Consider the following 13,280-nt stretch of genomic DNA (forward strand, 5'->3'; position numbering starts at 1 on the left):
TCCTCCACAACCCCCCCGCACCCCACCCTGCGCACACCCTCCCCCGCCCCAGTCAACTGCGATTAACCTATTATCTCCCAGAAAGGGACCTCACGGCCCAGGGAGAAAAGGCAGAGTGGAGAAAAAACAGTTGATAGTGTTAGCGCAAGCCACAGCAATTTTCCATGTTCCCAAACTTCTTCCATGTTCTAACCAGTTCCTGGGACAGGAACGTGGCTAGAGAGGAGGAAATACACCGAACTAGTTCAGGGTGGTGAAGGAACCTCAGAGGATATGTAGTGCAATTATACAACCACGAATTCTTTCTACAAACTCAGTGACAAGGAGACGTGCCTCTTCTTGAAGACTTCCGATGTTGAAGAAATCCCTAGCTCTCAGAAGCAGCGCGTTTCACTTTGGGAGAGTTCTCGTGGTTAGGAAGTGTCTGCTAACCCTTTCAGCTTCATGCCATCAATCAATCATTTATTAGGCACTTACTATTGTGCCAGGCACTGTGCTTAGATACTTGGGCATACAGAGACATAAGTGAAAGAGCCCTCGGCTTCAAAGATTCTTTCAAAGAAAACGGCCGGTTCATATTTGATATATAGATATGGGTAATGGCGAGTAGGAGGAGAGCACGAAGCTGAGGAGCTTAGGAAAACTTCACTATAGAACGTGGTTCTTGAACTGAATCTTAAATGAAATAATTATATAACATCACAAGGTTTCCAAAGCATTTTTTACATAATGTCTCATTTAATCTTCACAACAATACTGGGTGATAGATGCTACTATGATCCCCTTGATCCTAATAGGGATGATGAACCAATGATCCCGGCTCTAACCATTTTAGGAAAGCCTATTGTTAAAATTTCAGTGTGAGCATTTATATCTCAGAAATTTGTTATTTTACAAATCAGGGATTGATTTATTGTTTTGTTGATTACGTAGACTCAAGGAAGTGTTAAATATGAGAGAGTAATTTAAAAATATATTGCGGGGGCAGCTAGGTAGTGCAGTGAATAAAACACCGGCCCTGGATTCAGGAGGATCTGAGTTCAAATCCGGCCTCAGACACTTAACACTTACTAGCTGTGTGACCCTGGGCAAGTCACTTAACCCTCACTGCCCTGCAAAAACAAAACAAAACAAAACAAAACCAAAGTATACTGCATACTTTTTTTCCCCTGCAGATTCTGGTGGTTAAATATTTATCATTGCACCTCCATATAGTTCTATAAACACTGCTTGAGTTCACAGGACTGCAGTAGATTAAGAGAATGATTATCACCAGACTGGTCCCAAAAGACCAAGTGGAAATTGTTGATCTGAGTAGGAAGTTCACCTCCCATATGCCAGGGCATAGAGGAGATAAATGGCTATGAACACCACCAACCAGGCAGGAGCAAAGGAGAGAAACCTATTTGAATTGTCTAAGAAAGAGGCATTTCTACAGTTACCTGAAGTGTCCCTTTGTGTGGTAGATGGCACTATGGGACTGGAGTTTCAATGTCCTTTCTAAAATTTACCACCTATAAATGATCACTATAACACTGTGCTCTGATCACAGCAGAGTAAAAGCCCAAGTACTAAATGCAATGACTCAATGCAGATGGAGATCATCCTATTCTCTTTCTTGGCTACCATATGACACTGTTGATTATTCAGCTTGTATGTCCCTATAGCCCACAGATCTGCTTCATTTTTACTGCTCTGCAACCATGATCCTCCATCTTACATTTGCAAATTTTATTTTTAATCCAAATATATATTTGTCCTTATCTCTATAAAATGTCTCCCTAGTTCCAGCTCAATAGTCTAGTCTATTGAAATCTTTCTGAATCCTGACTATCATTACAATGTGTTCATTTTTCTTCCCATATTGCATCATTCTGAAACTTGATAAGTATGGAAGGCATGCCTCTTTCTAAATCATTGATAACAATGTTAAATAGAAGAGGGTCAAATACAGATTCCTGAAGATCTCCACTACAGCCCCTCTTCCAGGCTGATCTCTCTCTCTCTCTCTCTCTCTCTCTCTCTCTCTCTCTCTCTCTCTCTCTCTCTCTCTCTCTCTCTCTCTCTCTCTCTCTTTCTCTCTCTCTCCTCCCAGACCCAGCTGGATCCGTCCTTCTGAGGCAGCTTGATGGCCTTCAGCTCCCAGTGTCTCAGCATATTGGTCTGAGAGTGCAGACAATCAACTTTAACCTTACTGTACCTCTTTGTTGTTGTTCAGTCATGTCTGACTCTTTACGATCCCATTTTTTTTTCACAGTTATTTATTTCAATACATTCTGTCCCAAAGAATTAATTCGAAGAACTATTTTGCCATATACATTCCTGCGAACCCCAGGGACATCCAAATAGTTGTTGGGGCAGATGTTCAAAGTCTGTCATGCCCAACGCAAGCTCAAAGCAGTTGGTTCAGGCATTCTGTAGTCTGCACCTCTCCAAAATCCTCTCTTTGTATTTCCAGTATGTTGCAAACAGTTGGTGCCTAATAAACGCTTATGGAGCTCGTGGTTGGCTACTTTAGGCCTGAGGATTCAATCTCATTATAGAAGGTTCTCTAGGGGTGCAACCAGTATCAACCTCTTTCCTACAGTTTCTGTTTCCAAGGCCAAACAGAATTAGACTGATCCCTACTCCCCACAATAGCTCTTTTACTTTACCATTTCCTTCTCCAGTGGAGAAAGCCAAACCGAGGTTAAGTAACTTGTTCAGGATCATGCAGCTAGTGAGTGTGGGAGGTCAGATTTGAACTCAGATCTTCCTGACTGTCACCTGGCCTGGTGCTCTATCCACTGCCCCCTCTCCCTATTACTTTTTTTTTTTGGTGGGGCAATGAGGGTAAAGTGACTTGCCCAGGGTCACACAGCTAATAAGTGTCAAGTGTTTGAGGTCAGATTTGAACTCAGGTCCTCCTGAATCCAGGGCCAGTGCTTTATCCACTGCACCACTTAGCTGCCCCCTCTCCCTATTACTTCTAAGACAAAATACAAACTCCTATGTTTGGCACAAAAAATCCTTTGTAATCTGGCTTCATTCTATCTTTCCAGATTAAAATCTATTTTAGAATATATTACTCCACCTCACACATTCACCATCCCAGCAAAACTGGCTTATATGCTGTTCCTCATAAGCAACATTTCACTTCTTACCTCCATGTCTTTACCCAGGTGGTCCCCTATCTCTTCTTTCTCACTTCCACATCTTGACAGCTCAAGTTACAAGGGAAGGAAAGGGGGAATGGAATACATTTATATAGTGCTTACTGTATATTTAAGCACTGTGCTAGGTGCTTTACAAATATTATCTCATTTAATCTTTACAACAGCCCTGAGAGGTAAGTACTGTTATTACCCCCATTTTACAGCTGAGAAAACTGAGGCACCCAGCAGAGAAGTGACTTGCCCAAGTCCCACTGCTAGTAATATCTGAGGCCAGTTTCCTGATTTGAGGCCTAGAGCTCTGTCTGCTGCTGCACCAAACATTTATTAAGCACCGCCCCCCCCAAGAGTCCTTTCCAGATTCCTTCATTTATTAATTACTCTACCCTCTCCCCTTAAAAATACATTGCCGGGGGCGGCCAGATAGCACAGTGGATAAAACACCAGCCTTGGATTCAGGAGGACCTGAAAATCTGGCCTTAGACACTTGACACTTACTAGCTGTGTGACCCTGGGCAAGTCACTTAACCCCCATTGCCCCGCAAAAAAACCCAACAACAACAACAACAACAACAACAACAAAAATACATTGCCTAGGGCGGCTAGGTGGCACAGTGGATAAAGCACTGGCCCTGGATTCAGGAGTACCTGAGTTCAAATCCGGCCTCAGACACTTGACACTAGCTGTGTGACCCTGGGCAAGTCACTTAACCCCCATTGCCCTGTGCAAAAAAAAACCCCAAAAAACCAAACAAAAAACATTGCCTATATTTTACAAATACCTTCCTGCGTACATGTTCTCCTCATCCCAAAACAATTTAAATTCCTTGAGGGATGGGACTATTTTGGTTTTGTTTCTGTGTGCATGATACCTAGCACACTGTCTGGCATATATAGATATTTAATAAATGTTTGTTGAATTGAATTAAATAGAAAAGAAAACCAAGAGTTCTTCCAATTTCTCTTTACTTAGCTCAGGCATCACCTTCTTATTAGTCATTCTTAGTATGTCCTTCTGAATTTAAAGATTTGATTCACATTGAAAGAGAATCAAAAACAAAAGAAAAATCCTATCTCCAATATTCAGGCATTGCCTGAAGGCTTCTAGTAAGGAGTAAGACACTAGCTCAAGAAGCAGTTTATTCCACTATTGGATAGCTCTCGTTTAAGTAATAGCTCTGATTCAAAGGTTTTTCCCTACACCAAGTCCTATGCCTTTCTGCAATCTCTACCCATTTTCCTGGTTCTGTCCTCTGGGACTAGCCAGGGTAAATGTAATTTCTCTTCCAAACGACGGTGCTTCAAAAGTTGGTCGCACATTCAGACATTCTGCTCATCTCTAGGATAAAGGTCTCTAGTTCCTTTAATTGATTCTCCTATGGTATGAGCCCTCGTATCAAATTCTCATACCTTTTCATCTATTCTCTCTTCTCTACCACTACCCCAATACAGGCTCTCATTACTAGCTGTCTCATTAGGGTTGTGTAAAGTTTGGAGCACATCTTAAAGCTTGAAAGCCGTTCTGGGGAGTCTGTCATATACTTAAGCCAAAGATTGGCCTACTGGCTCCCTTGGATACTTGGGAAGTGAATAGTGAATCTGTAGGGGGACTAGGGTGAGTCAGAAGGTTCCTTCTGTGAAGAACAAAACCGGCAACTTGCTGACGTGTGTTCTTCCTGTGAACAACAAAGCAATAAGTCGACTTGCTAACTGGGCAGACAAGCTTCAAGGGCACAAGGAAAGTATATGCAATAGAAATCAATAACAGGAAGCCAGATTTTAATATTGTGTGATCAGAACTAGGAGATCCAGGAGCTCAGGAATGTAAACAACGGTTTAAAGTATCCCGCACCCCCAAAAGCTGTAATTTTCCATTTTCAAGTGTCCCCCACCTACTCTCTCTAAAAGCAGGGAGGAAGAGCTCTTAAATCTTCTCCTCCCAGCCACATCCCTTTGCACAAAATAAAACCTTATGCTATCTCTGATTGGAGTATTGTGAGTCTAATTCTTTAACAGAGGATATCCAAGAACCAGACCACCCATAACAAATCTTTATATAGAACAATGGATGATGTTCTGATTTGAACCAAATGAGTACAGTTAGGAGAATGTGTGTGCAGAGGGGTAGCATTGTTAGCAATCCTGTCTTTTAACAACATTTCTATATTATCTCATCTATATGCATATCCTGTTCTCTAGTAGGCTTCTTTATGCCATCATCTAATATATGTACACGTATATATAGTATTATATATATACAATAATTTTTTTTTTTTAGTGAGGCAATGGGGGTTAAGTGACTTGCCCGGGGTCACACAGCTAGTAAGTGTCAAGTGTCTGAGGCTGGATTTGAACTCAGGTACTCCTGACTCCAGGGCCGGTGCTCTATCCACTGAGCCACCTAGCTGCCCCTACAATAATTTGATATTAGCAAAACCTAGTCATATATGTGTCCACCTGATTGTCCAAAGAAGAGAAGACTACCTTTTCCACTGATCTAGAGCAGAGATTTTAATCTTTTCATATTATGAATCCTTTTAACAATCTAAAGAAGCCTATGGACTCCCCCAAGTAATGTTTTTAAGTGCATAAAATGAAATACATAGGATTATAACATAAACTAGTTATAGTGAAGTCATTTTCTTTTTTTTTCTTCTTTTTTTCTTTTTTTGGTGAGGCGATTGGGGTTAAGTGACTTGCCCAGGGTCACGCAGCTAGTAAGTGTCAAGTGTCTGAGGCCGGATTTGAACTCAGGTCCTCCTGAATCTAAGACCAGTGCTCTATCCACTGTGCCACCTAGGTGCCCCGTGAAGTAGTTTTCGAAATATTAAAAGACTAAGTTCAGTTTAAGAACCCCTGCTAGAGATTGTTTTACTCAACACACACATGCCTACTATTGAGTTAGAATAAGGACATATAATTCAGGATGGGAAGCCTCATGGAGACTAATCAACCACCATTGCAACTAGTCATATGGAACTAGTAACTGGACTCATGATCACATCTTCCTCTAGGGAGACACAAAAGGTTCACAGGCAGGGGCAGCTAGGTGGCGCAGTGGATAGAGCACCGGCCCTGGATTCAGGAGGACCTGAGTTCAAATCCGGCCTCAGACACTTAATACTTACTAGCTGTGTGACCCTGGGCAAGTCACTTAACCCCAATTGCCTCACTAAAAAAAAAAAAAAAAAAGGTTCACAGGCTTTCTCAACAATGAACTTTGACCAGAAAGGAGTTGGATTTCCCACTTGAACAAGATTTCTGCATACCCCAGCATCAAGAATCCTTAGTGTCAGGGGGGTAGCTATATGCTTGATAGGAACTGAATATAACCAGTCTTTTCTATCTTCATTAAATGATTCAACTCTTATAGTAGGTGTCCCTTGAATGTGTCCTATGCTTTTAATATGCGTACTTCTATTCTGAAATTAGAATAAGCAGGTAAATGTTGTCAGTTACTGAGCTGGGATCAAAGTAGTCTATGTGTTGAGGGAGCATTAGCTGGGGTACTTAAGAAATAGGAAAAGGCTGCTAACTCATTGTTGGTGAATAATTATATACAAATGTAAAATATTTTCCCTGCCAATAAGGGCCTTATAATCTAGTTAGGGATACAAGATGAAAAAGACTAGCATACTTGAAACAAAAACAAATGGATGAGTTATAATTGTTAATTTTTACGGTATAGACAATACGTAAATGGGGATGTGGCATCAGAATTGTGATTTAAAAGGTGGAGAGTTGAGTCAAGGAAATATTTCAGGCACAGGGAATGTTGGGGTGGTGTTAGGGGGAGCAGGTAATCTATTTTGTTAAAAGTCAGAGGAAGTAATAGGAGATTGAGCTAGAAAGGTAGTTTGGGTTGAAATCATAGAGGACTTTCATTGCCAGGACAGGGAATGAGTATAGCATGTCCATAGACGCTAAAGAAATTGGAACCAGAAGTAGTCCCCTCACATTTTGGAGGAAGGTAGAAAGCAGAGTTTAAAGGAGGGGGGTATATTGCCAAATCCATTGGCAACTGGGGTGGTGTCAATATATTTAAGGTCAACTGGAGATTTCAAGGTAAAATTCTGTAAGATGGTAGTAAAAAACAGAAATAATTCCATCCGAGCCAGGCCCTCACCAACACATATCCGTTTTCCTGAAAGAAACAAATGAAAAGATTTAATACTTGTGGAGTTGTAAGTCATCTAGAGCAGTGGTCTCAAACTTAAATAGAAGCAGGGACCACTAAACCACTCATAGGGATCCTGTGGCTGCCATATCAATTTAGAAAACCACATATTTACATTATCTATGTTCTATTGTATTTTTATTTATTTTGTTAAACATTTCCCAATTATATTTTAACCTGGTTCCTGCTGCACCCAGGAAGGTTGAGGGTAGTGTATTTGACACCTCTGATCTAGATCTTGCTTCTTAAACTGTGGGTCATGACCCCATGTAACTGAATGTGGGGAGGGGGGGATCACAAAAAATTTGTCGGTTAATATTTGATTTGTATACCTGTTTTATATACCTATATATATATATATATATATATATATCCAAAGTCATGTAAAAATTTCTTGGGCTAAAAGTAGTCACAAGTGAAAAAAGTTTTAAAAGTCCTGATCTAGACCACTCCTTCTGACTCTACCACCCAGTGGCATTATATAGAAGACCATTCTTCCCTTTCTTCTCTGCTCCCCACTCAGCCCATCTGTCCTTACTCCAGGGGGAGATTCAGCCCTTTGGGCATCTTTCAATGCAGGGTTAGGAGTAAATGCTTTCTTGGTTCTTTCAAAGCTCTTATCCTTCTCTGAGGAAGAAGAGCTCTGTCCCTCTAAATCAGCCTTCCTGAAACAAAGTAATTCCTGGGTTTTTAAACTCAGAGGAAAGGAATAATTGCTCCCTACCCCCTGGAGATAGAATTGAGCCATCCACTCAAACCCACAAAGACCAAGCTCTTTTTAATATTTGTGGTGAGGGGGCAGCTAGATGGCGCAGTGGATAAAGCACCAGCCCTTGATTCAGGAGTACCTGAGTTCAAATCCGGCCTCAGACACTTGACACTTATTAGCTGTGTGACCCTGGGCAAGTCACATAACCCCCATTGCCCCGGAAAAAAAAAGAATAATAATTGTGGTGAGAGAGAGTGTTAGGGTAATGATGCTCAGTTCCTTTTTGGGTGGCTTCAATTACAATCCTGGGTAGGCAATACAGCTCTGGAGTCAGTTTCCTGCTTGGTGCCAATCCAGCAGTTTGTCTCTTCTCCATTCCAACAGTACTATCAAGGACAGGGCAGCTAGATGGTACAGTGGACAGAGTACTGCCCTGAACTTGGGAGGACCTGAGTTCAAATCTCACCTCAGACACTTACTAGCTGTGTGACCCTAGATAAATCACTTAACCCCAATTGCCTTAAACATCCAGGGCCATCTCCAGTTGTCACTGAAAGTCATGACATAACCCTGATGTCATGGTCCTCTTTGAGAATAAAGGACAAACAAAGATAATTGCCCCCCAAATCTATTGATAGGACCATTGAAAAGTTAAGTAACTCTCGCCACTATACTCTTAGGATTCATTACTGGAAGATACATTAGTGATAATGTAGTTGAACCCCTTCTTTGATGTATAATATAACTGAATCCTAGAGTGGTGAATTGACTTGAACAAGGATACACAGCTAATAAATAGCAAAGCTAGACCAGAACCCATGTTGTCTGCACTATTGATCCATCTCTGATGTGCACAGTTAGATGAATTGGTCTTACCTGCTGAAAAAGGCATGAAATAATCACTCTTCTTAAAGTTGCCACTTTCATCCAGGAAGTGACCTGGATCAAACTTGTCTGGATTGGGGAACTCTTCATCATCATACAGAACAGATTTCAGTAATGGTATTATGGTAGTACCCTAAAATGAAGAAATACAGATAAACAGAATTAGAAAATTAGAACCCTAGAATGTTAATGCTGAAAGGACCTTTGAGGTTATCTTGTCTAACCAATTCATTTTTTAAACTAAGAAACTTAGGGCCAGCCTTAACCAAATCTATATAGCAAAACTTCTATTCGTATCCTAGTTTTGTTTACCACATTACACTGTCTCTGCACCCTTAAATTAATCATCAGCACTTATTACCTACTTGGCCTTGGCAAGACACTAAACCTCTCTGAGGCTTGGTTTTCTCAACTGTAAAATGAAGGGGAAGGGGGAGAACTAAATGATATCAGGTATAAATTAATGATCCCATGATCATCCATTTGATGTTCTGACTTGAACCATTGAAGTGCAGTTAGGTAAGTGTGCGTATATGTACGTATGTATGTGTGTGTATGTGTGTGGTAGACAGACAGACAGACAGATAGAGACAGAGAGAGAGCTTTTAGCTCTCAAAGTAAAAAGCATAGCCATCCCTTTCCATAGTGTTTTGTAGCTTACAAAGGACTTCCCTATTCATTTTCTCATTTGGGCCTCACAAGGACTCCTAAAGGATTGTCCTTATTTTGCTAATGAGGAAACTGAGGCTTAGAAAAGTTGTTGTTGTTCATACTTTGTTCTCGAAAGGGTACTGATGACATCATGAGTGTGCTTTGTTGACTCTGGAGGAGAGAGTGAAGCTGACAAGAAAGATAAAGTGCCTTTGTTGAGGGCGTCCAGCTGCTCAGCACAGAACCAGAATTCAAATCTACTTCAGTTAACCTGACTTTAAGGAGTTTATTTTAAATGGAAAGTTCTGAGTTCAGTCACAATTGTTCTGAGCCACCAATTAGGAAAATTCCTGGTACTTAGTAAAAGGTTGGGTTGACTAGCCTTAGACTTGCATCTATCACTAGATATTCCCTGGTCTCTTTGTGGTTAAGATAAAATTCAGTTTACTGGAAATATTTTTGTAATAAAAAAGCAGACTACATTAATACTATCTGTTGTTGTTCATCTTTCATTTTCAAAAAGTATCGGTGACATCACAGATGATATCTTGATTGGTGTGTGAATTGGATTTAAGTGAGGCAGAGTTGCACAAAGTCATTAGCCTCACTCTCTCTTCCTGAATCTTCAAAGTCCAGTGACAGGATGAAAGTCAAGATGACTAATGATGGCCCAAGATGCAGTGCATGACCTTGGCATCATCGAGGTCTGCCCGAGCTCTAAGTGCTCCCCAGCTGCCCTCATGGAAACAAATTCTCTCATCTGCCGATTCTACCAGGATACATCATCGCATGCTTGAGGTAGGTAACCCCCTACTTCACCGACAAATTTGAGACCTGTTGGTTATCCTCAACCTGATTTAGCTCATCTGCCAAATGGTTTACAGCGGTGTGGAATGAGCCGACCTTTTATTGGGACTTCCCTCAGCCTGGGTCCTCCATTGCAAGATTTCTATAAAGTCAACAACTCTCCGTGATATCTCCTTCCTATGTCTGATGTAGCTCAATCCTGCCCTTGTTCCATGCTTGCTCCAACCTCTCCAGTCCAGAGGCTCAGTATCTCTTTTCCCCAATTCTAAGCTTCTTTTTTTTGGGGGGGGGACAATGGGGGTTAAGTGACTTGCCCAGGGTGACACAGCAAGTAAGTGTCAAGTGTCTGAGGTTGGATTTGAACTCAGGTCCTCCTGACTCCAGGGTCAGTGCTTTATCCACTGCACCACCTAGCTGCCCCCTGAAGTAAGGATTTTTTAAAGATGGAAGAGACATGGGCATGTCTATAGATAGCAGGGAAGGAAGCAGTATATTGGAAAAGATTGGAGATGAGAGAGTTGGAATAATAGGAGAAATCTGTTGGAGATAATTGTATGGAATGGACTCAAAGAAGCATGTAGAGGGGTTTGTTTTGGTAAAGAAAAAGGCAACCTCTTTATCTGAGACAGAAGTGAAGGAAGAGGTAGTGGGAAAAATATCTGAGTGATGGAAGATGAGGAGGAGAAAAGAAAGGAGAGCTCATGTAAAATACAATCCATTTTTTTCTAATCAAGTATGAGGCGAGGTCCCCAGCTCATAGGGTGAGAGGAGAGGTGCCATGGGAGTCTTAAAGGTAAGGCTTGGAACAGTCCCTGTGGAAAGTAGGATAATAAATCTATAATGGTGGTCTGATGCATCCTCAGCATTCTTCATATGGCATCTACACCTGGAGGATACCGGGGAGAGAATAACAGCTCTCCATGTGGAAGATGCTAAGGAGCAGCTTCCAAAAGAATGGTAATGGAGGCAGCTAGATGGCAGGTGGATAAAGCACCGGCCCTGGATTCAGGAGTACCTGGGTTCAAATCCGGCCTCAGACACTTAACACTTGCTAGCTGTGTGACCCTGGGCAAGTCACTTGACCCCAATTGCCTCACCAAAAAACAAAAACAAAAGAATTGTAATGGTGTATAAGGGAAGCTGCTTGGAGAAACATTTTGGAACATATGTAAATATTCTGTAACTGGTTCTGGTTGGCTTAACCCTATGTTGAAGATGAGACTTTTAGATTGGCTGTGGAGGCATTCAAATGAACTATTAGCTTCAGTTACATTCATTCTGCCCCATTTATTTCTGGAAAACTCAGTGACTCCTTCTCTCATGGCATCTGATGAAGGGAGTGGAATTACTGACCCTGAGAGTTTCAAAAGGTTGAGAGAGCAAATCAAAGGAAGGCAGGAATGAGAACCCAGACTGAGCCAGTCCAGTATCAATACTTCAAGGAGCAAAGAGTACTTTATAGTTCTCCACTCATTGGAAGCGGAGACAAGGACTGATATGGCAGAGATGTGGCCTTTTGACGTGAATGTGGTGGGAACAATGTTATGCAGGAACTGAGTTAAGTTGATCCTACATTCACCAGAGATTGAGGTGTTATAAGGAAGAGTATGCCCTGTAGGCACTAGGGGAAATGGTTGTTCTGGCTATGTCTTTAAAGCAAATGTCTTTTTTTAAAAGCTCATTGGTGCTAAGTAGTTAAACGGAACTAAGCTTCTAGACGCTTCCCCCTAACGGTAGGGGAAACACAACTAGTGAGGGACATGAATGGATGGCAATAGGGAAAAGGCTACTCCAAGCCCCTCGATGTACCCTAGAACCTCAAGGGGAGATGTAGCTAGCCTACCTAACCTTGTGAGAGTAAGCATATGAGCTACAAATCAGGGATTGATTGCTTTGCTGAAGTGAGTGCCCAGTTGATGTTAGATAACATAAATTCATGTTATACTCCTGGGAGAAACACTTCTAACCTTAGGGATTAGGTATTGTCTGAACTTAGTATCTCGTGTCACTGAATGAGTCAGATTGGCTGGGACCAGATCAATATATCTTTGTATCTCGTGGATTACAGCATCTGTGTAAGGCATACTGTTTCTGTCCTTCAAGCAGGGGCTTCGGTTGTGGCCAATCACCCGGTCAATTTCTTCATGAATTTTATCTGTCATGGAAGAAATAAAAATTATTTTTAAAGTGAGGTTAATACTTTAGATCTCCCTCAGTTTTTCTGGCCCCTCACCCAGAGTTCCATTGGCAAAAATTCAACTGACCATCCCTAGTTATGGGAAAATGAAGAGTTCAATTTCAGTCTCTTGACTCAACTGATAATTCATTTACGTTCCAGCAAGGAACCTAAATCCAATGTCCTCAAAGCACAGGCCTCACAATATTCAGAGATAAATACAGGAGAGACAGCACTTGGGTAAGGAAGCAGCAAGAAAATGAAATTGTGTTGTAACTGAAAAAAAATATGATGAACCAAAAAAAAAAAAAGCTTGGAAAGATATGTATAAAATGACCTATTGGGAAGTAAGCAGAACCAAGAGAACACTATAGACAGGGACAACAATATTGTTCAATGAAGAATTGTGAATGACTTCACTATTCTCAAAAGTGCAATGATCCAAGACAATCCCAAAAGAGTATTGATGAAACATACTATCCACCTCCAAAAAAAAGAAAAAAAAGAACTGATATTGATGGAACAGACTGAAGCATGCTATTTTTTACATTCTTTCATTAAGTGACAAATATGATGATGTTTCGCATGATCATATATGTATAACCCATATTGGATTGTTTGCTGCCTGGGGAAAGGGGGAGGGGAAGGAGGAAAGGAGGGATAGAGATTGGAACAGAAAAATATAAATAAAAATGTTTAACCTGAAAAAAATAGGTCCCATTT

At 41.1% G+C, this 13,280-nt stretch overlaps 1 protein-coding gene across 5 annotated transcripts in view; it reads right to left on the reverse strand.

Moving 5' to 3' along the window:
- Positions 1 to 6,809: 6,809 nt before the first annotated feature.
- LOC122743070 (cytochrome P450 2C42-like) overlaps positions 6,810 to 13,280 on the reverse strand; it is a 31,765-nt gene continuing 25,294 nt past the window's right edge. For all 5 annotated transcript variants that reach the window (XM_043987767.1, XM_043987765.1, XM_043987766.1 and 2 more), the window contains 3 exons: positions 12,349 to 12,536; positions 8,915 to 9,056; positions 6,810 to 7,296 (listed from right to left, as the gene is read on the reverse strand). In XM_043987767.1, coding sequence (XP_043843702.1) covers positions 7,106 to 7,296; positions 8,915 to 9,056; positions 12,349 to 12,536 — 521 coding nt within the window. In that variant the 3' untranslated portion in view covers positions 6,810 to 7,105. The remainder of the gene's footprint in view (positions 7,297 to 8,914; positions 9,057 to 12,348; positions 12,537 to 13,280) is intronic.

Source organism: Dromiciops gliroides, chromosome 2, assembly GCF_019393635.1.
Source record: "Dromiciops gliroides isolate mDroGli1 chromosome 2, mDroGli1.pri, whole genome shotgun sequence".
Classification (NCBI taxonomy): Eukaryota; Metazoa; Chordata; class Mammalia; order Microbiotheria; family Microbiotheriidae; genus Dromiciops; species Dromiciops gliroides.